This window comes from Ranitomeya imitator, chromosome 2, assembly GCF_032444005.1.
Source record: "Ranitomeya imitator isolate aRanImi1 chromosome 2, aRanImi1.pri, whole genome shotgun sequence".
Classification (NCBI taxonomy): Eukaryota; Metazoa; Chordata; class Amphibia; order Anura; family Dendrobatidae; genus Ranitomeya; species Ranitomeya imitator.
Genome location: NC_091283.1, coordinates 407628679 through 407655522, shown reverse-complemented (window position 1 = coordinate 407655522; position 26844 = coordinate 407628679). Strand labels below are relative to the sequence as shown.

Sequence of the window (26844 nt, the reverse complement as noted above, 5' to 3'; positions counted from 1 at the left end):
AGAGCTTAGACTCTATAAAATCATTAAAGAGTAACCCTCATTTTAATTTTTATCTCATAAATCAATAGGAAATAAGAAAGTATATATAAATTATAAATTAAAGGAGGCATCATTAGTCTGAGACATGTAATGACTAACTGTCGGCTCTTTCAATACACATGTCTCACATTGGTGACACCCCTTTTGTTTAAAATAACCCCTGGAGGCAAATTCTCAGGGAGATCTATGCCCGGCCCATAGATCTTAACAGCTCATTTACATATTTAAAAATGTGGATTTCTCAGGACTAAGACATTGGATTGCAGATATCAGGGTATCATTTAATTCAGCTTCCTATAACCTACATACACATATGGACGGCTTGGGAAAGTTGATTCTACTGACTGATTCCTTTTAAGGACACCAGACCTCTAAACTTTTTCAGACCTTATAATTAATCCCTATTATGAATTAAACTCCACACCAGGCTGCTAAAATTAATAAAGGTCCCAGACCTTACTCACTTAAAAATACAGACGAGGGCAATCCCTCCCATTAATCTCCCAGCAGCGGGCAAAGTGTTTGTGCTGATGCTAATACTAGCAAAACCAGTAGTGTGTCTTATGGTCACCAATGCAAAATTTGAACATGCCCCCCCCACTGTAAGTTGGTCAGCTGTATGAGCACTTGTAACATTCTAGAACCTAAAAAGACATACAGTATGTGTTCACCCTCATGTGATAATGTCCGCCATCCTGGCGCCATCCTATAATAAAGTCTACCATCTTGGCCCCCTTCCTGGTATAATGTTCTCCATCATGTAATAACGTCCTCTGTCCTGGGCCTTCTCTTGAATTATGTCCCTAATCCTGGGCACATCTAAGGATGCACATCCAGGTGAAATTGATGGTGGCGTCTGCGAGTTCTCCTCTCGAACCCTGTGCGCCCACAATCATTACACCCCTGAGCAGAGTATTAGTGACTTTTCTGTCCCCTGCTCCTCAGCACTTAGTGACTATGTAACGTTACACAGGCTCCACTTCGTGGCTGAGTTGCTGCGATTCCTTCCACTCACAGGTGATGGGGAAGATTTAGGAGGAAGAAATGTCATGAATGGACTTGTTACCTCAGTGGCTCCTATTACAGAACCTCACTGGTATCAGGGAAGTCTCTTCTAAATAGATTCGGGACGCTTTTCGGTATTTCCAGCAAAACCTCTTTACGTAGACCAGATGGAATCTCTCAAGATTTTCTAGTAGACACAGGCCTTACCTTGTATGACCCCGCTCTCCTGGAGAGGCGATGTCTAATAGACTAAACTATACCCAACGGCTACTAACCTAATGCCTTACACCTGGGCAGCGGAGCTGTATAGACATGTCCATCACACTTCTTCTAGTGCCCACAGCTGAGGACTGCCCATTAACCTACGAGGGTAAGGTCTCATTGCAATGTCTGTTTTTCACGTACGTGTTTTATTCGTGCTTTTCACAAACAGAACAGGTATATGTTACAGTCCATACGGCTGCTCACATTTCAGTATCTTCTTGCAAACTGTGTCAGCAAAAAAATCAAAGAGATGTGCATTTTTACTTCGAGTCATAGATCAAAATTACCCGTACAAACCTATATAAAATTATGTGTGCTCTCCGTTTTTAACATCGTAATGGGCAGGAAAAGTTTTGGAATTTTTTTTAATTTTTCTTTTCTACCATGTGAAAAAATCACTGATTGTAAAAATGTTGTTTCATAATTTGGGATAGGGGTGTCATAAAGAGAAACTTGATACATTTATGCATTTATACATTTATAAAACTGGAATGCCTTCTTGGGCTTTGTGCACGTGGAGTTTTTTGAGGAGGTTTTGGCGCAAAAATTGAGTGGAATCTTTCCAAATCCTACTCAAATGTCACCACCAATGTTGCGTTTCCACTTAGTATCAGCTCTGACAACTCAGCAAAAAGTCTCCGTGTGCACATAGCTTAAGGGTTTGCCTTATGTGTGCCGTCAGAGCATACATCCAAAATCCCCCACCAAAAAATGAGGTCCAGACGCATGTACCGATGGGGCCAATAGACTACAATGGTGACCGCAGACCGAACGGCGTGCACTTTTTAGGGAGTATACGCCTACAGGAGGCGACACTCAGACATAGTAGAGATTTTGGACGTAAGCTCCATCGGGACCACCTGGCTTGTGACAAAACGCAATGTGAAACCACCTTAAGGATACCTCGATATGGACTTATCCGCCACAGACCTTTCCCTGCAGGAAAATCTGCAAAATAATAAATAGCAGTAAAGTCCTTGAATTTCACTGAGAATTTAGCTGCAGAAATGCTGCAGATAACACCTTGCGTTAGTAGCACTCGCGATGCACCACTATTTGCAGGGTGGTGGACAGAGAATGCTCCTTACACAAGCTGAATTGTGGCTGATCATCGGGATGGTGACTGATGATGATGAAAGTGAAAAACAGTCAAGATAAGGCCTCATTCAGACATCTGTTTTTCGCACGTATGAGAAAAACAGACCGATTACTTTGTTAAGTGTTTAATCATGGTTTGGTCCAAGTGTCATAATTAGAATAAAAAAGTAAAAAAGTTTCTTCACCTTCTCCTATGTTACAGTCTGTGAAAATCTGACCTCACTCACAAGTCATGCAAGTGCAGTCCAATTTGTCACAGACCCATTGACGATTTTGATCTGACATTCGGATCAAATAGGGACAAGGCTCTGCGATTGTCCGTCTTTGAAATATCACGTATGTGTGAATGTAGACTTAAAGGGGCAAGCCTATCTGAAATATGGAAGAAACTAGTACACGCTAGGTTTTAATTTCTGTCCGTGTTAAAAGATGGTCATCTGAACTGCCTCATTGGGTATCATTGGTCCTAGTGCTACCAGTTTTCTCCACGAACAGGGCTTGAATAGGAGATATGTGAACCTTTAGGTGAACCTTACAGACGTAAGAGACGTGCTGAAAATACGGATTGCATACGGTACAATGATTCTCTATGGCCCAGCTCCTATCAGCCGTATTTCACTGATCCGCATTATACGGTCTTCTACGGCCGTACAAAAATGCAGCATGCTGCGTTTGTCACCGTATTACGCAAAAAATACGCCAATGAAAGTCTATGGGGGCCAGAAAAATACGGATTACACATGGACCAACAGTGTGACTTGCGAGAAATACGCAGCGGTGTTCTATAGAAAAGCCGGCAATTCAGTGCGGTGTACAGTAAAATCACACTGACAGGTTAGAATAGAATAGCTAAAATAAATGTCTACACATAGTATAGGGGATATATATATATATATATATATATATATATATATATATACACAGTACAGACCAAAAGTTTGGACACACCTTCTCATTTAAAGATTTTTCTATATTTTCATGACTATGAAAATTGTTCATTCTCACTGAAGGCATCAAAACTATGAATTAACACATGTGGAATTATATACTTAACAAAAAAGTGTGAAACAACTGAAATTATGTCTTATATTCTAGGTTCGTGAAAGTAGCCACCTTTTGCTTTGATGACTGCTTTGCACACTCTTTGCATTCTCTTGATGAGCTTCAAGAGGTAGTCACCGGGAATGGTCTTCCAACAATCTTGAAGGAGTTCCCAGAAATGCTTAGCACTTGTTGGCACTTTTGCCTTCACTCTGTGGTCCAGCTCACCCCAAACCATCTCAATTGGGTTCAGGTCTGGTGACTGTGGAGGCCAGGTCATCTGGCGTAGCACCCCATCACTCTCCTTGTTGGTCAAATAGCCCGTACACAGCCTGGAGGTGTGTTTGGGGTCATTGTCCTGTTGAAAAATAAATGTTGGTCCAACTAAACGCAAACCGGATGGAATAGCATGCCACTGCAAGATGCTGTGGTAGCCATGCTGGCTCAGTATGGCTTCAATTTTGAATAAATCCCCAACTGTGTCACCAGCAAAGCACCCACACACCATCACACCTCCTCCTCCATGCTTCACGGTGGGAACCAGGCATGTAGAGTCCATCCGTTCACCTTTTCTGCGTCGCACAAAGACACGGTGGTTGGAACCAAAGATCTCAAATTTGGACTCATCAGAACAAAGCACAGATTTCCACTGGTCTCATGTCCATTCCTTGTATTTTTTAGCCCAAACAAGTCTCTTCTGCTTGTTGCCTGTCTTTAGCAGTGGTTTCCTAGCAGCTATTTTACCATGAAGGCCTGCTGCACAAAGTCTCCTCTTAACAGTTGTTGTAGAGATGTGTCTGCTGCTTGAACTCTGTGTGGCATTGAACTGGTCTCTAATCTGAGCTGCTGTTAACCTGAGATTTCTGAGGCTGGTGACTCGGATAAACTTATCCTCAGAAGCAGAGGTGACTCTTGGTCGACCTTTCCTGGGGCAGTCCTCATGTGAGCCAGTTTCTTTGTAGGGCTTGATGGTTTTTGCCACTGCACTTGAGGACACTTTCAAAGTTTTCCCAATTTTTCAGACTGACTGACCTTCATTTTTTAAAGTAATGATGGCCACTCGATTTTATTTACTTGGCTGCTTTTTTCTTGCCATAACACAAATTCTAACAGTCTATTCAGTAGGACTATCAGCTGTGTATCCACCAGACTTTGCACAACACAACTGATAGTCCCAACACCATTTATAAGGCAAGAAATCCCACTTATTAAACCTGACAGGGCACACCTGTGAAGTGAAAACCATTCCCGGTGACTACCTCTTGAAGCTCATCAAGAGAATGCAAAGAGTGTGCAAAGTAGTCATCAAAGCAAAAGGTGGCTACTTTGAAGAACCTAGAATATAAGACATAATTTCAGTTGTTTCACACTCTTTTTTAAGTATATAATTCCACATGTGTTAATTCATAGTTTTGATGCCTTCAGTGTGAATGTACAATTTTCATAGTCATGAAAATACAGAAAAATCTTTAATGAGAAGGTGTGTCCAAACTTTTGGTCTGTACCATATATATATATATATATATATATTTATATGTGTCAGTGAGACACATATATGTATATATATTAATATTTCATACTGCGCTAGATAGCTTAAAAGCCGGTAATTCAATTGCCGGCTTTTCCTCTCTCCTTCTCAAACCCGACATGATATGAGACATGGTTTACATACAGTAAACTAATGTTAGTAGTGTGTATGTGCAAAATTTGGGCGCTCTAGCTATTAATTTAAAGGGTTAAATCGCGGAAAAAATTGGCATGGGCTCCCGTGCAATTTTCTCCGCCAGAATGGTAAAGCCAGTGACTGAGGGCAGATATTAATAGCCTGGAGAGGATCCATGGTTATTGCCCCCCCCCGGCTAAAAACATCTGCCCCCAGCCACCCCAGAAAAGGCACATCTGGAAGATGCGCCTATTCTGGCACTTGGCCACTCTCTTCCCATTCCCCTGTAGCGGTGGGATATGGGGCAATGAAGGGTTAATGTCACTTTGCTATTGTAAGGTGACATTAAGACAGATTAATAATGGAGAGGCGTCAATTATGACACCTATCCATTATTAATCCAATAGTATGAAATGGTTAAAACACACACACATTATTACAAAGTATTTTAATGAAATAAATACACAGGTTTTTGTAATATTTTATTATACTGGTAATCCACCTGAAGACCCTCGTTCTGTAAAAAAGGTAAAATAAAAAAACAACAATATCCCATACCTTCCGATGATCAGTCTCGTCCCACGCTGTAAATCCATCTGAAGGGGTTAACTAATTTTACAAGCAGAAGCTCTGCTAATGCAGCTGTGCTCCTGCCTGTAAAACCCCGGGGAATGAATGGAATGTAGGTGAATGACCTGTAGTTACCTTCAGTTGCGGTGATGCGCCCTCTGCTGGATGTCCTCGAGCCTGGGAACTTTTCAGAATATTTTCCCACGCTCGAGTTCATCTTCCAGATGTGCCTTTTCTGGGGTGGCTGGGGCAGATGTTTTTAGCCAGGGGGGCCAATAACCATGGACCCTCTCCAGGCTATTAATATCTGCCCTCAGTCACTGGCTTTACCATTCTGGCAAAGAAAATTGCGCGGGAGCCCACGCCAATTTTTTCCGCGATTTAACCCTTTAATTTAATAGCCCAAATTTTGCACATACACACTACTAACATTAGTAGTGTGGAATATCCAAAAAAAAAGGGATATGAGATGGTTTACTGTATGTAAACCATGTCTCATATCATGTCGGGTTTGAGAAGGAGAGAGGAAAAGCCGGCAATTGAATTACCGGCTTTTAAGCTATCTAGCGCTGTATGATATATTAATATATATACATATGTGTCTCACTGACATATATATATAGACAGTATATATGTTTTTACAATTTTTTGAGCACATGGATCCATTGTATGTCGGTATGTTGGTTTTGCAAGCCTGCGAGAAAATCTCGCAGTACGGATGCCATACGGATTACATACGGAGGATGCCATGCTCAAAATACGCTGACACACCCTGCCTACGGAGTACTTACGGACAACCATTTTTTTAATTTTGTGGCGTATTACGGCGGTAAAATACGGACCATATTTTTATACGCTGAGTCTGAGGCCGGCCTTACGTGTCTGTTGACTTCTGTCTGAAACTCCTGACAAAGCAAATGGTGGGAAACGGAGTTCAGAACAGGCAACTTTGGACTCCGTTTTGCCTTTTTTCTTGAAAGTGCTCATTAATTAAGTCAATAATTAAACACAATAGCATAGACTCAGTAGCATAGCTATTGGAGGGGCAGAGGGGGCGGTGTCCCCGCGCTCTGGTGGGGCCCACCCGGAGCTAAGCTATGTAACTGTTTTGGCATGCACAGCGCGTCAATACAGCTACACTCTGTGGCAGATCAGGGAGACTCCCTGCTCTGCACCCAGCAGCAATGGGACCCCTGAGGAGGCGGTGGGGGGCTCGGTGCCAGCAGTGGGTCCCCCGCTTGTCATCTAAGGGTCAGCTGTATTGGCTACATGCTGATACAGCTGACCGCATTGATGAGAGAGGGAGCGCTATGCTCCCTCTCCCATCATCCCCCTGTGAGCGTCGGATGTCACCGACGCCGACACTGAAAGGGGTTGCAATGACGTCACAGCTCGGCGCCCGCTTTGTGGAGATGAGCGGGCGCTCAGAGCACCGTGGGAGCAAGGAGGAAGAAATGTGAGTATTGGATTTTTTTTTTAAATCATGTGCATTATACTGTACTGGCTGCCTTATGGGGTGCATTATACTATACTGGCTGCCTAATGGGGGTGCATTATACTATACTGGCTGCCTAATGGGGGTGCATTATACTATACAGGCTGCCTAATGGGGGTGTATTATACTATACAGGCTGCCTAATGGGGGTGCATTATACTATACTGGCTGCCTATGGGGGTTCATTATACTATGCAGGTTGCCTAATGGGGGTGCATTATACTTTACAGGCTGCCTAATGGGGGTGTATTATACTATACAGGCTGCCTAATGGGGTGCATTATACTATACTGGCTGCCTATAGGGGGGCATTATACTAAACTGGCTGCCTAATGGGGGTGCATTATACTATACTGGCTGCCTAATGGGGGTGCATTATACTATACAGGCTGCCTAATGGGGGTGCATTATACTATACTGGCTGCCTATGGGGGTGCATTATACTATGCAGGTTGCCTAATGGGGGTGCACTATGCTGTACTAGCTGCCTATGGGGGTGCATTATACTGTACTGGCTGATTATGGGGGTGCATTACACTGTACAAGCCTATGGGGAGTGCATTATACTATACAAGCCTATAGGGAGTGCATTATACTCTACAAGCCTATGGGGAGTGCATTATACTATACAGGCCTATAGAGAGTGCATTATACTATACAGGCCTATAGAGAGTGCATTATACTATACAGGCCTATGGGGAATGCATTATACCATACAGGTCTATGGGGAGTGCATTATACTATACAGGCTTATGGGGGTGCATTATACTATACAGGTGTTGGGAGTTGAGTTCCCGCCTCTGCACAGGGAGAATCTCGGGCCATCTCCGCTGCGGTCTCCCATTCTTCTCCTGCCACAGTGGAACCTGCTCAGAGGAGACGTCGGTCCCAGTGTCTCGCTCAGTATGACTCTGCAAAGGGTTGCTGCTGCCTTTCCAGCCTCTGCCATTGTGGCCAGTAATGGGCAGCGGCGAGCAGAAGTTTTTGAGACTAAGTCCTAATTTTACCCTTCTGAGCATGCCCAGGGTAAGATCTCTAGTTTGAGATCAAGGGTCACATTAGACACTGCAGCAAATCCCATTGGTCCTCCAGGAAGGTCCTGAAGGTGCTCAACTTCTGTGGCAGTCTCCCATTGGTCCTTCTGGGAAGGTCCTGTACTTGCTGCAGCTATAAAAGGTTCACTTGACCACACGGCCATGCGCTAGTATCAAATCTAAGTTATGTGCTTTGCGCCAGTGTGGTTACGTGTATATGTGTTCAGGGACCCGGCTGAAATAAGCCCCTAGAATACCGGCACCTCCGGTGAGGAGATTGTGTGTATGGATTCAGGGCCCCAGCTGAAAAAAGCCACTAGAATACCGGCTCCTCCGGTGATGAGATTGTATGACTGCGTAACCACAAACTGCTATCTGCTCGGCAGTTGCTGTGTACTCCTGTTAGTTAAACAGGACACAGTGCTTTCTTTAGGCGACTCTGTGAAGTAACAGAGTTCGCTTCTACTGCCATATAGGGCCGCCATTTGCCAGGAGCAGGTTCTCTCCTGCACGGTGGACCCCGGGCTGCGAACGCACCAAATAACATCTCACTATTTACTCGGTGCGTTCCGCCAGCCCTAACTACAGGCCTATGGGGAATGCATTATACTACACAAGCCTATGGGGAATGCATTATACTACACAGGCCTATGGGGAATGCATTATACAATACAGGCATATGGGGAGTGCATTATACTATATAAGCCTATGGGGAATGTATTATACTATATTGAGGACTATCTGGCACATTGTACTATATGGAGGCTATCTAGGGGGCCATCATACAGTGTGGAGATTACAGTGAAGGTGCCATCACACAGTGTTGAAGCCATCAAGCAGTTTGGGGGCTACTAAGGGGAAAGTATACTGGGTGAGGGTACATTACAGGCAGCATTTTATGTATAAGAGAGCATCATGCTGTGTATAGGGGAGCTGTACAGGGGGAGACTAGGGACATTATTCAATGTTAAGTGGGCACTTATTGTTATAGGGGAACTCAGGTTACTGTAACTATCAAAGGGGAACGATTCCATCAGAAAGAACGTCAGCGGTAAGTCACCATCTGTAGCTGTGCTGTGATCTGTTATATGTTCTGTAGGACTGGTATCAACCACTGACCATATGGTGGTAATATCCATGTTGGTCTTTGTATAGAGATTGTTTTCAGCAACAGCGCGGTCATCTGCTGAGGTTCTCCTCCACTATTAGGATGCATCACCCAGTTGTAAACAAGGTTACCTGGTTAGGGGCCCACTCAGAAGCTTCGCCCTCTGAACCAAAACCCTAGCTACGCCTCTGAGCATAGTAGACTCCTTTAGTTGTATGATTTGCACTCTGTTTGTGCAGCGCCCCAGAGTCCTGGTTCGCTGCAGTAATGTTATTCTTCCACCAGGGGGAGTGATGTTACATCTGAAGGCAATGAAGGAGATCTTCTGTCCAGATATCACAACCACTACACACACACACACTTCACACTCCAGTCCACCAGGGGGAGCCATGCTTCTATCTATTAGGGCACTCCTGACACTTAGGTAAAACTGGTGGGTTGGTTAGGAAGTTAGGCAGAAGCTGTCTGGGCTTCACGCAGAGAAAAACTGACTGGAGGGAGAAGGAGATAGTCAGTGGGTCCTGACCGAGTTTGGCAGAGGCTGGCTGGGTTGGGTTCCAGCCAGCTCCAGACTGCGGCCTACGGAAGGAAGGTACATGGAGCTGCGCCTGCCCCATGTGCAGCAGCATCCTAAGAAAGGACACGAAAGGAATTGTGTTGCAGTGAGTGAGCAACTAAGTCATAGCAACAGGAGTGAAACACCAGAGGGAGACCAGCTAGAAGCAAGCTTCCTCTTTCTGAAGTGCAGGACCTGTAGCCAGAACACCGAGGGAGTAAAGAGCTCTATGCCGTTACTTCAGAGACTGGCAGGACAGCTAATTCCACGTTAGCTGCCCGACCATTTACCCAGGAGGCAGGGTGGCAACTTGAGGGGGCCAGGGCGTCACTAGAGTCCCTATAAAAAGCCTCAGGCCACCCGTCATACGGGTTTGTCCTATCCGTCAGGGGGACAGAGAGAAGAGACTTAACATCTACAATAGTTGTGAGGACCCTACCGAGTTGCTCAGCAGGGAGGTACTACAACGCCCAGGTGCTAGAGGAAGGCTATTTCCACCTGGATAAGGGGACTCTGGATTTGCCTTCAGACCGGCCGGACTCTGCCTACCCAGTGGTCCCTACCCTGGGCTGTGGATGCTGAAGCCTTCAGTAAAGGTAAAGAGACTGCAACCTTGTGTCCTCGTTATTCATTGCGCCTTACATCATCCACCATCCACCATCTACACTCTGGGAAGCCCTGGGGACATACTTCACCTGTGGGAAGGTATACCATCTAGCTGCCATAACATCACCCCAGCAGACCCCTAAGCAGCGTCGGTCGCCCTGACCGAATATCACAGGTGGCGTCACGAACATTACCCCTTTAAAGACCTCTCCCCCACACATTCAACGGACCTCCCGAGGGCCACGGACCGGGTCAGCCACCGTGACATCCCACTGAGAACCAAAGGGCCCGGATCCGAGTACCCCACGGCCCCGGGGGCGCTCCATTTGCCTAACTGAATTCACTGGCTCCATTGGGTGAAGATCTCAATTTTTTTTTAGGTCACCCCTTGACAGAGTCATGAATGGGAAGCATAACGCAGTGTGAAAGCTGCCTAAAACTTCTTGTGCAGTACCACCGGCAGCATCAAGGTAATTTGCTCTTGTAACATAGTAACATAGTAACATAGTTAGTAAGGCCGAAAAAAGACATTTGTCCATCCAGTTCAGCCTATATTCCATCATAATAAATCCCCAGATCTACGTCCTTCTACAGAACCTAATAATTGTATGATACAATATTGTTCTGCTCCAGGAAGACATCCAGGCCTCTCTTGAACCCCTCGACTGAGTTCGCCATCACCACCTCCTCAGGCAAGCAATTCCAGATTCTCACTGCCCTAACAGTAAAGAATCCTCTTCTATGTTGGTGGAAAAACCTTCTCTCCTCCAGACGCAAAGAATGCCCCCTTGTGCCCGTCACCTTCCTTGGTATAAACAGATCCTCAGCGAGATATTTGTATTGTCCCCTTATATACTTATACATGGTTATTAGATCGCCCCTCAGTCATCTTTTTTCTAGACTAAATAATCCTAATTTCGCTAATCTATCTGGGTATTGTAGTTCTCCCATCCCCTTTATTAATTTTGTTGCCCTCCTTTGTACTCTCTCTAGTTCCATTATATCCTTCCTGAGCACCGGTGCCCAAAACTGGACACAGTACTCCATGTGCGGTCTAACTAGGGATTTGTACAGAGGCAGTATAATGCTCTCATCATGTGTATCCAGACCTCTTTTAATGCACCCCATGATCCTGTTTGCCTTGGCAGCTGCTGCCTGGCACTGGTTGCTCCAGGTAAGTTTATCATTAACTAGGATCCCCAAGTCTTTCTCCCTGTCAGATTTACCCAGTGGTTTCCCATTCAGTGTGTAATGGTGATATTGATTCCTTCTTCCCATGTGTATAACCTTACATTTATCATTGTTAAACCTCATCTGCCACCTTTCAGCCCAAGTTTCCAACTTATCCAGATCCATCTGTAGCAGAATACTATCTTCTCTTGTATTAACTGCTTTACATAGGTCTATTAGATAGTATTAGGTCTAAAAGTGCTGCTCCTCTGGTTGGATTCTGCACCAATTGTGAAAGATAATTTTTCTTGGTTATTAGCAGAAACCTGTTGCCTTTATGGGTTTCACAGGTTTCTGTTTCCCAGTTAATATCCGGGTAGTTAAAGTCCCCCATAACCAGGACCTCATTATGGGTTGCAGCTTCATCTATCTGCTTTAGAAGTAGACTTTCCATGGTTTCTGTTATATTTGGGGGTTTGTAACAGACCCCAATGAGAATTATGTTACCATTTTTCCCTCCATGAATTTCGACCCATATGGACTCGACATCCTCATTCCCTTCGCTAATATCCTCCCTTAAAGTGGACTTTAGACAAGACTTTACATAGAGACAAACCCCTCCTCCTCTCCGATTTTTACGATCCTTTCTAAACAGACTGTAACCTTGTAAGTTAACTGCCCAGTCATAGCTTTAATCTAACCATGTCTCGGTTATTCCCACTATGTCAAAGTTACCTGTAGATATTTCTGCTTCTAGTTCTTCCATCTTGTTTGTCAGGCTTCTGGCGTTTGCGAGCATGCAGTTTAGAGGATTTTGTTTTGTTCTAATCTCCTCGCTGTGGATTGTTTTAGAAATGTTCTTACCTCCCTTCTGAGTATGTTTTCCTGGGTCTTCTTTGTTCAAGTCTAATGTTTTTCTTCCCGTCCCCTCTTCTTCTAGTTTAACGCCCTCCTGATGAGTGTAGCAAGTCTTCTGGCGAATGTGTGTTTCCCAGGTTTGTTGAGGTGTAGTCCGTCTCTGGCGAGGAGTCCATCGTACAAGTAATTCACACCGTGGTCCAGGAATCCGAATCCTTGTTGTCTGCACCATCGTCTTAGCCAGTTGTTTGCATCAAGGATCCTGTTCCATCTCCTGGTGCCATGCCCGTCTACTGGAAGGATAGAAGAAAAAACTACCTGTGCATCCAGTTCCTTTACTTTCTTCCCCAACTCTTCAAAGTCTTTGCAGATTGTCGGTAGGTCCTTCCTTGCCGTGTCATTGGTGCCAACATGTATCAGAAGAAATGGGTGGACGTCCTTGGAGCTGAAGAGCTTTGGTATCCTATCGGTCACATCCTTGATCATCGCACCTGGAAGGCAGCATACTTCTCTTGCAGTTATGTCCGGTCTGCAGATGGCTGCTTCTGTGCCTCTCAGTAGTGAGTCTCCCACCACCACCACTCTTCGTTGCTTCTTGGCTGTACTTTTTGCTGTCACTTGTTGCTGTGTGCCCTTTTCTTTTTTGCTTGCTGGTATTGCTTCATCCTTAGGTGTGCCATCTTCATCCTCTACAAAGATTTGTAGGTGATCTACGAAAAATAACCCTATAAGCCATGAAATAATTCTCTACAAAGGAAAACATGAGGTGCCATAATCTTTATTGATGTGCACAGCAGTGAAAATAAATTTTATAAAACAAGGTCACGGTCTGAAAATGATGGGTATAGTCACTGATCTTAGAAGTATTGGCTCCTCTGTCACATTTCCATATAATGATGGAGAGACACAAAATGTCATTTTTTTTAACACCGCGTCCTTTTAGATCATTTGTCCTTTTAGACCATTTGTCCTTTAAGAACCCTTTACACCCTGATGTAGTGTATGGGACCATCTGAAAAAACCCTCCAAAAATGTCAGCTTCCTGCAACTTTGTAATTTAAGGTTCATGTACAAGGGCTGATTTTTATAGCAAATGTGCCTAATCGACTTCGTTCACAAGGGCTGAAATAATGTGTACAGGGACAAAACAATCATTAATATGATCATTCTGTCCTTATTCCACGTGCATGTTACCGATGGCAAAGATAATGTGCTGCCGACAAAGATTTCGATGGGGGAGCAAAGCCATGATTGCATGGGTGGGTTATCAGAAACAAGTGTTTTTATGAAGAGTAGCCTTCAGATTATCGGCCCTTTTAAATGGTCCTTTAGGCATGGAAGCAAATGTGGCAAGATGCCAGAATGAATTTTTGAATTTTTGAAGGTATTACACATTTTCATCCTCAGGTTTCTTAACGAATGCCAACCACTGGATGACAACCACATTAGAATCCAAATTTGGTGCCCACAACCACTTCCCTTCCTCCAACACTGAAACCAAAGAAGAATTAATACTAACTTATTTGCTTGCAGAGCTGCGTCACAGGGAAAGATACAGTATATACAGTATATGACCAAAGGTCTGTACATTCAGTAAGTTAGATCAACATAAAGTTTATGTTGGCTGAAGATTGTTTAAAAAAAAAGTGTTTCTTTAGTCACCCTCCCCAGATTTAGGGCAGACTCTCCACCTCTGCTCTTGATGTCTGTTATTGTCTTATGCTACACGTCACATTACCAGCCCTGCAGACAATAACTGAGCTCAGCGGCTCCTGCTGTCAACTCGGCCTGAGCTCACTGACTGGCTGCAGCGCTGTTGATGTGAAATCAAGGCCTAAGACAGTAGAAAATACCAGGAACAGCACTGTTGATGGCCCCGGAGAGCGTGAGTAAAGAATAGTTTGTTTGTTTTTTTTAACAAAAAAGGGATATGGGTTTCCCAAAACTGGAAAATCCCTTTAAGTCCCTACATGGTTCTGTTGTGATCTATGTCCAGATCATTGGAAGTCACGTCCTTTGGCCATAATACAGACTTATAATACAATGGGACACTGAGGCAGTCTGAGACACACATACAATATTTGTGCAGAGATGTTGAATGGTGATGGTCATCTATTTATAAAAGTGAATGTGAGCATATAAATTGCATAATAATAAGAGTTGTCACTGCTCTTTGCAAGCACCTCCATCATCCTCCATCATCGCTTATTGTTCTCTCACATTGCCGAAATATCTTGAATTTCTTCAAATGCTTTGGTAATAAACACTCAACCAACGAATGGAACACTTTCTTTGACCATTGCAAAGTCTTAATAACTGATATAGTTAATAAGCTTCACTTAAATAGAAAACACTATGCTTTGTATGCCTGGAGAGGTGCAACACTTGGTAACTGCCCCGGAAGAAGCTTGGTACGAAATGCCTTCTGCGTCTTCTAAAGCTGGGTCAGTGTCTACGTGCTTTTCATAGTTGCTGTCTGTAGTATCTAGTGATGACACAGTGGTTATGCTCTGGGACATGCTGGAGATACAATTGGGCATTGAACTTGGACATGCAATGTTGAGCAAGTCATTGGAGAGTGAGGTGGCAGATGAAGCATCATGCAAGATGTTGTTCATTGAGCTGGTTGACTTTACAGTGGTCAAGACATTAGCTGTTGATCTTAGGCGTGGTCTGGATGATAAGCCATTGGGCATGGAGCTGCTGGAAGGACTTGCGGGCATGTTATTGATGTCCAGCTGCTTTGCACTGCAGAACGGGGTATAATATTCAGTCATTTCCTCGAATTGCTCACCATCGACTTTATAATGTTTTTTCTTTGCTAACAAGATATTGTTGAATCTGAAGCCCCAAAGGATTTCACGGGGTAAGTAGGATGTTCGAGACTGATGGGACGTTCCCGTAGAATCCCCTGTGTATATGAATGTCACCAAGATCTCAAATCTGTCTGAAGCCACAGCTTTCCGATCTAGCGCATATAAAGGACTATGTTCATCAATAACATGGACAACTGTGACTGGTGTTACCAATATGATTTGGTCATTGACCAGTTTGAGATCTTTGTATTCCATTACGATCCCTTTCTCATGATCTTCATTATAGCGGAGCAATTGGGCCCTCACATTTCCCTCCACCACATGGTTTGGACGGAAGTCACCAATTCGCCACATAAGGCAGAGCTGTCCATCTCTCAAGCCAACAAGAGCAAAGTAACTGAAACGTACCGTCTGGGCTCTTTTCCGGGCAGTAGCCATCTTGGCCATAGCGGCACCTATTATGAACGTGTCAATAATACAACTAAATACTGATTGCAGAGTGACCAGTATGATTGCCAAAGAGCACTGCTCCGTGACACAGCGATAACCATAGCCAATGGTTGTCTGCGTCTCAAGTGAGAATAAAAACGCTCCCGCAAATGTGCGTACTTTGTCAATGCAAGGAGTTATATCCATGTTGCTGATATCGCCATGCTGTAAAGCGATGATCCAGAAGAGTAAGCCAAACAGAAGCCATGATAAGACATATGATAATGAAAATATGATCAGCATGTGACGCCACTTCATGTCAACTAACGTGGTGAAGATGTCAAGCACGTAACTCTCCCACTCTCCAAGGATGCTCTTGAAGTAGACGTTGCAGCTGCCATCTTTTTGCATAAAACGATGCTGGTAGGATTTCCTGTAGACCAGACTGTGTTGGTACCATGTGTGCTCTTTTACATTGACTAGCTTCCATGTATCTGTAACTTGAATCATCTTGGCTTTCAAGGTGAACCTTCACGCAATGTTATATTCTGCCTTCATTTAACTTCTGAAAAAGAAATATTTTTATAAGAATTATTGCATACATACATTTTTTTTCTTTTATTTGAAGACATGGTTAGTGGTAATGGTGTGGACTGATTCGCAGGATCCGGTCTAGAGGCCAGTTCGGTATTCTGTGACTAAAAAATTTGAGTCCTAACAAACGACTCCTCATACCTGCCGGTATCCGCATCTCCTCTTTTTGCAGCGCATTGCACATCAAACATCGCGGCAGGTCAGCTAATCATGAGAAGAACCATGAATGGTGGAAAGATGGTACTTAGGGATACTTGGTACTTGGTATACATGGTACTTAGGGATCCTGTCCAGCAGGCACAGATTCCTGACATGACCGTTGGACCTGGGCCTTGCGAATCAATTCCCACCATCTCTAAATCTGACAATTATTATGGTGAGCTTGAGAGGACCATTCTAAAATTTCTTATTTGAGTTTCAAAACAGCTTCCTTATCTCACCCCTGACCCCTGGGGACACAAACTATGACAGTCTATTTCGTGGGTGGGAAGCCAGCTTTTTTCCTAATAGAATATACACGTGCCATAAAGGTTGATTTTCCATTTAGACCATAAAAGCTATACCAAACCAAGAAAATGAACTTTCTACCATGTTCCCTTTTTTTTTGTCCTTTTTTTCTGAAGTTCATATTACTAAAACCAGACGTTCACAACCAAAGTGTGGAAAATAAAGAAACAGCAATGAGATTTCAAATGGAAAACATGCTCATGGTTTTAATTGTTTTCACGTTCACGGCTTCAAACAATAGTTATTTTAGAAATAACCACAAACATCGGGGAATAAATCCGCTTAAATCAGAAGCTACTGGTTGACTCTGCTCTGGATTACAGAGTGAATATTTTTACATCAATTGTGTCGGTTTATAAAAATGCTAGAACACCACTTTCCTGAAATAATTACAAAAAGGTTCGTTTGGTTCTTGCATGATGAAGTTTGCATGTCTCAACAAGACTAACAAAACAGCAGATGATACCGAGAACATTCTCCTAATTGTCACAATCACACAAAAAGTGCAGCTGCAAAGCGCAGCCGGGGACAGCGCCAAATATAGCAGCAAATTATTCTTCAGAACAGATCGCTTTCACAACCCAAGAAGACATAAAGAGAGCTGGATACTTTTTCTTTTACTTTATAACTTTAATTTTTTTCAACAGCAGCTGTTTTATCTTTATAGTTGACCTGTTTTATAATCCCAGACACAATACTCAACCCTGTATCCATAGAGCAAACCTCTAGCCATAAATCAAACCTTGACTGTTCTCCAGATTATTCTTGTATGAATAAAGACATTTAGTGAGTTAATCAGCTCTAAATATTGCATGACTACTATAATACCGCCTTCTAGGATAGAAATAGAATACTGCACCCTATGTACAAGAATATAACTACAATAATACTGCCCTCTATGTACAAGAAAATTACTATTATAATACTGCTTCTACGTACAAGAATATAACTACTATAATACTGCCCCTATGTACAAGAACATAACTACTATAATACTGCTCCTATGTACAAGAATATAACTACTATAATACTGTTTTCTATGTACAGTAATATAACTACTATAATACTGCCCCTCACGTACAAGAATATAACTACTATAATATCGCCCCTATGTACAAGAATATAACTACTATAATACTGCTTCTACGTACAAGAATATAACTACTATAATACTGCCCCTATGTACAAGAATATAACTACTATAATACTACTCCTATGTACAAGAATATAAATACTATAATACTGTTTTCTATGTACAGGAATATAACTACTATAATACTGCCCCTCACGTACAAGAATATAACTACTATAATACCGCCCCTATGTACAAGAATTTAACTACTATAATACTGCTCCTATGTAAAAGAATATAACTACTATAATACCGCCCCTATGTACAAGAATATAACTACTATAAAACTTCCCCTCATGTACAAGAATATAACTACTATAATACCGCCCCTATGTACAAGAATATAACTACTATAAAACTGCCCCTCATGTACAAGAATATAACTACTATAAAACTGCCCCTCATGTACAAGAATATAACTACTATAATACTGCTCCTATATACAAGAATATAACTACTATAATACTGTCCTCTATGTACAAGAATATAACTACTATAATACTGCTCCTATGTACAAGAATATAACTACTATAATACTGCTCCTATGTACAGGAATATAACTACTATAATACTGCCCCTATGGACAAGAATATAACTACTATAATACTGCTCCTATGTACAGGAATATAACTGCTATAATACTGCCCCCTATGTACAAGGATATAACTACTATAATACTGCTCTTAGGTACAAGAATAAAACTACTATAATACTGCTCCTATGTACAAAATATAACTACTATATTACTGCTCCTATGTAAAGAATATAACTAGTATAATACTGCCCCTCATGTACAAGAATATAACTACTATAATACTGCCCCTATGTATAAGAATATATCTACTATAATACTGCCCCTCATGCACAAGAATATAACTACTATAATACTGCTCCTATGTACAAGAATATAACTACTATAACACTGCTCCTATGTACAAGAATATACCTACAATAATACTGCCCCTATGTACAAGAATATAACTACTATAATACTGCTTCCTCCTCATGTGTCTCCCCTTTTCCGCATAGTTTGTAAGCTTGCGAGCAGGGCCCTCATTCCTCTAGGTATCTATTTTGAACTGTGATTTCTGTTATGCTGTAATGTCTATTGTCTGTACAAGTCCCCTCTATAATTTGTAAAGCGCTGCGGAATATGTTGGCGCTATACAAATAAAATTATTATGGTGCTTGAACCCCCTAGGTTCAAGCAACATATTGTAATCCGATTTCTCCGCGTTTTCCACAATTAATGCGGCCCGAACCGCTCGGCGCAAAGACCCCGATCAGGCGGCGTTTCGAAGCCCTCGGTGGGGACAGGTGTGCTATGTATTTTTGGAGTCGATCCGATTTGTAGTTTTTTTTAAAAATCGCATTTAAAAAAAAAATTTCCCATTGGAATTAATGGCGACCTTTCCATGACCCCCAACTTGACCTTCCAAAGATGGCAGCTATGCAAATGTACGGTGTCCATTTTAGGACATGATCATTTATCAAAATCAAACATCAGAATAAAGTGACTATGACACCCGACACTCCGACACCCGACACTCGACTATGACACCCGACACCCGACACTCCGACACCCGACACTCTGACACTCTGACACTCCGACACTCCGACACCCGACACCTGACACCTGACACCCGACACTCTGACACTCTGACACTCTGACACTCCGACACTCTGACACCCGACACTCTGACACTCTGACACTCCGACACTCCGACACCCGACACCTGACACCTGACACCCGACACTCTGACACCCGACACTCTGACACTCTGACACTCTGACACCCGACACTCTGACACTCTGACACTCCGACACTCCGACACCCGACACCTGACACCCGACACCCGACACTCTGACACCCGACACTCCGACACTCTGACACCTGACACTCCGACACTCTGACACCCGACACTCTGACACTCTGACACTCCGACACTCTGACACCCGACACTCTGACACTCTGACACTCTGACACTCCGACACCCGACACCTGACACCCGACACCCGACACTCTGACACCCGACACTCCGACACTCTGACACCTGACACTCCGACACTCTGACACCCGACACTCCGACACTCTGACACCCGACACTCCGACACTCTGACACTCTGACACTCTGACACCCGACACCCCGACACTCTGACACCCGACACCCCGACATCTGACACTCTGACACCCGACACTCTGACACCCCGACACTCTGACACCCCGACATCTGACACTCTGACACCCCGACATCTGACACCCGACACTCTGACACCTCGACACTCCGACACCCCGACATCCGACACTCCGACACCCCGACACCCAACACTCTGACACCCGACACACCGACACCCGACCATGACAACTGACACCCGACTATGACACCCGACACTCCGACACCCGGCACTCCGACACCCGACTCTGAAATAAATACATTTTTTATGGTGCTTGAACCCTCTAGCGTTGCAATCGTCAGCGGTATCATTCAGTGAGAAGGGACCTTAAGAACTTACTAGTCCACTAATTGTACAATTTTATTGAGTAAATAGGGACCACTGCACTGCTATAACAAATGTATGTGACAAGGTTCCCTGATTTCTATAACAAATGTTAGTGGCCTGATTAATAAAAATTGCCTCAGAGTAAAACCATTTTGGTTGTCCATAGCAGCCAGAGGTCAGCTTTCATATTTGAAACTGCTGAGGTAAAATGAAAGCTGACCTCTGATTGGTTGACAGAACTGTCTGTCAGGCAGTTTCACTGTGTGAGGCCTGTTCTTCCTAATCTGCTAGTCACCTTCTAATCTAACTTTACTTTCTTACAGTCGACACCTGATACACTGCTGTAAAGCTGGCAGCGCTGTTCAAGCACCATGTATTTCCTTCAGGAAATGCCCATCTAGTTATTATTATTATTCTATGTACAAGAATATGACTGCTATATAATTGCCCATATGCACAGAAAATAACTTTTTGGATATTTCCCCAATGAACTATGCAGAGAGTGGGAGTTTGTTATGGAGAAATTTGCTTTATTTCTTCTCATGTGAATGTAAGCAATTTACATGAATTCCGTCTTGCGTAGAGGGAGGGTCCCGAATGTTACGCGATTGGGAATTCCAAGCCTCAATAATGGTCTAGAGATGTAAAATTTCACAATAAAAGAATTTCTATTTAAACATTAAGAACTCAGACATAAATAGCACAGAGCGGCAGACACTTACACAAACTTAAAAGTCATGCAACGAAGCAGCAATTTGCACTCAAATATCTTGGAGAAATAAACACAATGACATTCAATTCCTCTAAGTGAAACCAGACCCCATAAAAAACGCCATGGAAGCGCTGAAGGTTGACGCTATAATAAGCACCAGAAGTTCAGCCCATTCCATGTGGATCTGCACTCAGATTCCACCGGCTTAGCACGTAATAGTGCTGTTCAACAGGCAACCGATTAACCCGTCAATGACAAAACACTAGAGGATGAGTACATGGGATTGGTGGGGGTCTCACCTCTGACACCATCATTGTTAAGGTCATTGGAGGGTCCCAGCCCCCTTACTGTAGTTCCACGTCCATATCTCTGCATGTGTACTGCAGCCCAGCCTCATTCATGCACGTGCCCAAAAGTGTAGCAAAAATGGCGCAGTTTTATAAAAAGATTTACCCATTAATTTATGCGCAATCATTATTATATGTTATGAGCATGTAGCAATGTGCATGCATGTGCATCGGTATGTATGTAGTGAGTGTATGTACAATAAGTATGAGCGGATGTACAAGGTGAGCATTTACTGTATAATATGTGCGAGCATAATTTTAACTTTATCCGTGGGCGAGTGCATGTATGTAGGGTCTATTCATCATGCATGAGTGTTTGTATGTAATCTATGTCTGTGAGCATATATTTTTTTCTTTTGGGACTGTGTATGTGGTATTTATGAGTATGTATAATCTGTGTGTAAATATATATATATATGTATATATATATACAGTATATATATGTATATAAAGTGAGTGGCATAACTAGAGTAACATCCTGGTATATATATCCCCCATTCTGGTATATGTCCCACGTTCTTTGATGTATAGGAAAAAAATAAACCATTATATTCAACAGGGACGAACAAAGAAGTAATTGGACCCAATAACAAAGGTATAATGCACCCCCATAGTCCTCCATATAGTATAATGCAGAGCCCATAGTCCTCCATATAGTATAATACACATCCCATAGTCCTCCATATAGTATAATACACATCCCATAGTCCTCCATATAGTATAATTCACAGCCATAGTTCTTCATATAGTATAATACTCAGCCCATAGTCCTCCATAAAATATAATGCACAGCCCATAGTCCTCTATACAATATACTGCACAGTCCATAGTCCTCTATACAATATACTGCACAGCCCATAGTCCTTACAGTATAATGCACAGCCCGTAGTCTTACATGTAGTATAATGCACAGCCCATAGTCATACATGTAGTATAATGCGCAGCCCATAGTCATCCATGCAGTAGTATGGCAACGGCCACCGTGTACTAACTGATTTTTTGAAAAAAATACTCACATTCCCTGCGCTCCCCCGCCATAAGCATCCTCTCCTGTAGTCGGCAGCTGACTTCAGCATGCATGCGATGGGAGCGCCTGATGGTCACGTGCATGCCGACGTCAGCTACTGGCGTCTGACTGGCCTGCACACCTCAATGCACTTCAGTTTGATGTGAGTCTGAGGACACACTTCCAGCTGAAGTATTTGCTGACATTGGAGGGCCCCTCACCCACCGGGCCAGGTCACAGATTGAGTTATGTATGCATCTGTGTGCTTGAGGGTGTGCATGTATGTATCTGTATATGAGGGGGTACATGTATGCATCTGTGTGCATGAGGGGGTGCATGTATGAATTCATGTGTATGAGTAGGTGCATGTGTAAAGATGAAAATCCCCAGCACTGTGCACCATTTATGCAGGAAGACTGCCATTTACTGTTCAAACGAGACCTTGCAGAACCAACCGGAAGAAGATTGCCTTGTGCAGGCGTGTACTACGGAGGACAGAGAATGAACTTCAATCCAATATTGCAGCCAGCATGCAGCCAGCGGGTGAGGAAAGGGTGAATCAAACACCCGAAAACCCCGCCCCTATGGCTGAAGATTGTTCCCTCCAAATTCAGGTGACAGAGTCCCTTTAACTCTGGCTGTCTTTATTTGTTTAGTGAATCTCACATACCTATTTAACTGTTTATGTTATTTACCACTAATTAAATAATTCATCTTTATATTTGAACCTAATCTTGTACATTTTATGGGAGCATATACAGTATATGTTACCTAATTGTATGATCTGTGTGATCAGCACTATAGGTTTTGTATTCTGAGTGACACTTTCTTAGTGTCAATGTGGGAAGTCATTTCTCCCCTTTGGAGGTTATATTGGATTTCTATATATATAGTATACCTATAAAGTTTGAAAGAAAGGAAAGGAAAACTCTGCATTTTGTATAAGCTAATCCACACACCATAACCCTGCAGTTCTTTTCATTGTGCCACACAGATATAGTGCCCATAGTAAAGCCTTTTAGTGTTTCCATATAGTAAAATACCCAATTCATGGCCCCCACACAGTATAATGACTCTCCATACAGAATAACACCCCCACAATGCCCCTCTGCTACACAGTAAGATTCCTCCAGAGTGTCCCACACATTATGAAGTCCCCACAGTTCCCCTCCAACATAATCCCTCTTTTAAAATAAGGCTTATCTCCAAAGAGTAAGGGTGCGTGCCCACTGTCCTGATTAAGGCGCTTTGGATGGAGGGGAAAACCCGCTCCGCCAAAAGCGCCACCGCCTTCTGAATGCGCGGTGATTCCGGATGTTTTCATTGCACACACCCGGAATCTCCGCACCCCATACATAGGGCCCTGTGATTTACCTTGCGGCGACGGAGCGTCGCCACAAGGTAAACAGACATGAAGACACAAAAGAGAATAGTAAAACCAAAAACACTCACACTGTGTTCCTGTTTCCACAAGGTAAACAGACATGCTGCGTTCTAAAAAGACGCGCTGCATGTCCATAAACGCAGGGCCGCCGGGTGCGTATTCGCATGCATAGTGGAGATGAGATTTCATAAAATCCCCTCCACTATGCTGAAACATCTGGACGCTGCAGGTTGAATGCTGCGGTTGTATGCAGCGTTCAATCCGCAGCTAATCCGGATGTAAACCGGCCCATGGAAACATACCCTAAAAGAACAGAAAAAAAGGATAGCAAGTAAATTTTGACCCCTACCTCAGCCACAACTATTTACCATTTCTTTCTACCCTGGCAGGAGGAGATGTCAGTGGGGGTCATGGACATTCATCAGATTGCCAGGGACTACAGAGCATAGACCCAAATCCTCGACTACAATAGTGAGAGACTGATAAAGTCATATGGAAATCCATTACTGCTGTTAAAGGTGGTTCTATAAGCTATTGATTACTGGGGTGTACTTAATTTTTTCACACACTACTTCTGCATTTTAGGCTAGTCTTTGGTAAATATAGAATCATTAGAATGTTAGAGTTGGAAGAGACCTCCAAGGTGATCATGTTCAACGCCCTGCTCAATGCAGGATTCACTAAACCCTCTCAGACAGATCTCTGACCAGCCTCTCTTTAAAGAATTCCATGGAAGGAGAACTTACCACCTCTCGTGGCAGACTGTTCCATTCGTTGATCACCTTTACGTTCAGAAAGTTTTCTCTAATATCTAATCTGTATCTTCTCCCTTTCAGTTTCATCCAATTGCTTCTCGTGTTTCCATGTGCAAATGAGAACAAGGATAATCCTTCTACAATGTGACATCCCTTGAGATATTTGTAGACAGCTATTAAGTCTCCTCTCAGACTTCTTTTTTGCAAGCTAAACATTCCCAAATCCTGTAACGTTCCTCATAGGACATAGTTTGCAGACCGGTCACCATTCTGGTTGCTCTTCTCTGAAATTGCTCCAATTTGTTCATATATTTTTTTAAATGTGGTGCCCAGAACTGGACACAGTATTCCAGATGAGGTCTGACCAAAGAGGAGTAGAGGTGGATAATTACTTTACGTTATCAACTGTATGCTTCTGTAAATGTTAATGATACTGTGTAATTTTTCATGTGTTGTCCAGATGGACGAGGCCCACACCGATCGCTAAAAAGAAGGGGTGGACATGTTACGCTGAACGCTGTGCTTTTCATTTCTGCTCAGAAAGCAGATATATAGTCTATGGACATTTTATGGATCCTTTTTCTGCTTTCAGAGGATATCCACGCAAAAAATCAGCACTCAGCTTAGCCCCTCTGTTTCTCCGTTTAAGAGATCGTTGTGGTTCTTCTCATCCCTCGGTGCCCCACCAATCAAAACTTTTGACATGTCTATGCCTTTAGAAAAGTTTTTTTTAATGATAGATTCCCTTAAGACTTGTAATTTGAGATTCTATACAAATGAGTTAATAAATTCAAGAATGCACTGCCTTCCTTGAAAAACAGGTATTTCTTGATCTTCATACAAGAGATCCCATGATAACGTGTCCTTGAATGACGCTCTACATTCGGTTGTGTCTTCTAGCGATGCCACATAATATAAATGTAATTAGGCTGTTGGATTTTACTAATGAAAAGGGAAAAGAGCTAGAAAAAGTTAGTACAGTAAAGGGTCGAAAACGTTGGTAGTAATGGAGCTAAAATTATTGGAGTACCATTGGGATGTCCATTACGAATTAAGAATTTTCTGAAGGAGGTCCCCTTAAAAGGGACATTTAGCTGGATTTTTTTAATTTAAACTGTGTACCTCCTTCAGATACCGTCGCTCTACTGATTTTGAAACAGTTTTTCTATTTCTTCTGTGCCCCTCAGTTCCATAGTTATGCCCCTCCGGTAATAATGCTGTAAACATTCCCTTATACAAACCAGGCGTATACCATATACTTCTCTGTGGGCGAGGCCGTGTTTTGATTGGTCAGCAACATAGAAGAAAGTGAAAACGCCCACCGAGAAGTTCTGCTGTATATTCCCAGTTGGTTGAAGGGAAAATTTGCACCATTTCTGTGGGACATAACTTTGGAACAGAGGGGCACAGAAGAAAAACAAAAACTATTCTAGAATCAGTGGAACAAGGGCAACCATGAGAGGTTCTCGGTTTAAATAAAAAATGACAGTGAAAGGTCCCTTTCAAGGGGACTTGCTTCAGAAACCACAGACAATTCTTGGACTTCCTAATTGTTTTCCACCAATTTCAGCTCCATTAATACCAGTGAAATTTAATAAAGCATCGCGTGACATATGGACAATGGTCTTATAATGCTCCAACCAATTAATGGTGTCCTAACTTTTCTGGTCAGATTACCTTCTCCCAGTTTCTACTGGAACCAGTATGAGTGTTTCTGATTGGCTTGGGGGACATTGTTACAGACTGCGCATCACAAGCTAGAACCCTCAAATCATACCACTCGCCATTAGTCCGGCTAAATATAATTAAAGAGGTCATTCAACACAAAAACCCATTTCCTTTATGAGCTTCAGTTCCTAAAAGATGAAGAAGGAGGTTGGGCTGAAGGAGGTTGGGCTGCATTTATGCGTTGGAGTTTTTGCCACATAATTTTGCTGTTTTCCAAAATTACAGCAAAAACTTTGTAGTTTTATGGCGATTGTGGTTAAAAAACCCTTTCATAGTCATGTATGGCTCTAATATCCTATATTTTAAGAAAAATGATCCAAAAGGTGGTAAACAAAACAGTCAAAGAATATAATGCGGGTTGTAAACAAGGAGCTTTGCCAAAGTATAAAGTCCGCTGCATATCTTGGTGAAGTACAGGTCGTCCC

General features: G+C 42.9%; 1 protein-coding gene and 1 long non-coding RNA gene across 9 annotated transcripts in view; one reads left to right on the top strand and one right to left on the bottom strand.

Moving 5' to 3' along the window:
- The first annotated feature begins 1086 nt into the window (after nucleotides 1–1086).
- LOC138664211 (uncharacterized) lies at nucleotides 1087–13180 on the top strand. The gene is made up of 3 exons (XR_011318301.1): nucleotides 1087–1414; nucleotides 10860–10949; nucleotides 12590–13180. It is a non-coding gene; the product is annotated as an uncharacterized lncRNA (long non-coding RNA).
- An 89-nt stretch (nucleotides 13181–13269) lies between these two features.
- The window catches only part of KCNJ16 (potassium inwardly rectifying channel subfamily J member 16), a 64086-nt gene continuing 50511 nt past the window's right edge, over nucleotides 13270–26844 (bottom strand). For 5 of the 8 annotated variants that reach the window (XM_069750706.1, XM_069750705.1, XM_069750704.1 and 2 more), the window contains exon 2: nucleotides 13270–16317. In XM_069750706.1, coding sequence (XP_069606807.1) covers nucleotides 14847–16262 — 1416 coding nt within the window. In that variant the 5' untranslated portion in view covers nucleotides 16263–16317 and the 3' untranslated portion in view covers nucleotides 13270–14846. Of the gene's footprint in view, nucleotides 16318–24682; nucleotides 25384–26844 lie in introns of those variants that run through there. The other 3 variants (XM_069750711.1, XM_069750710.1, XM_069750707.1) reach the window with 2 other exon arrangements.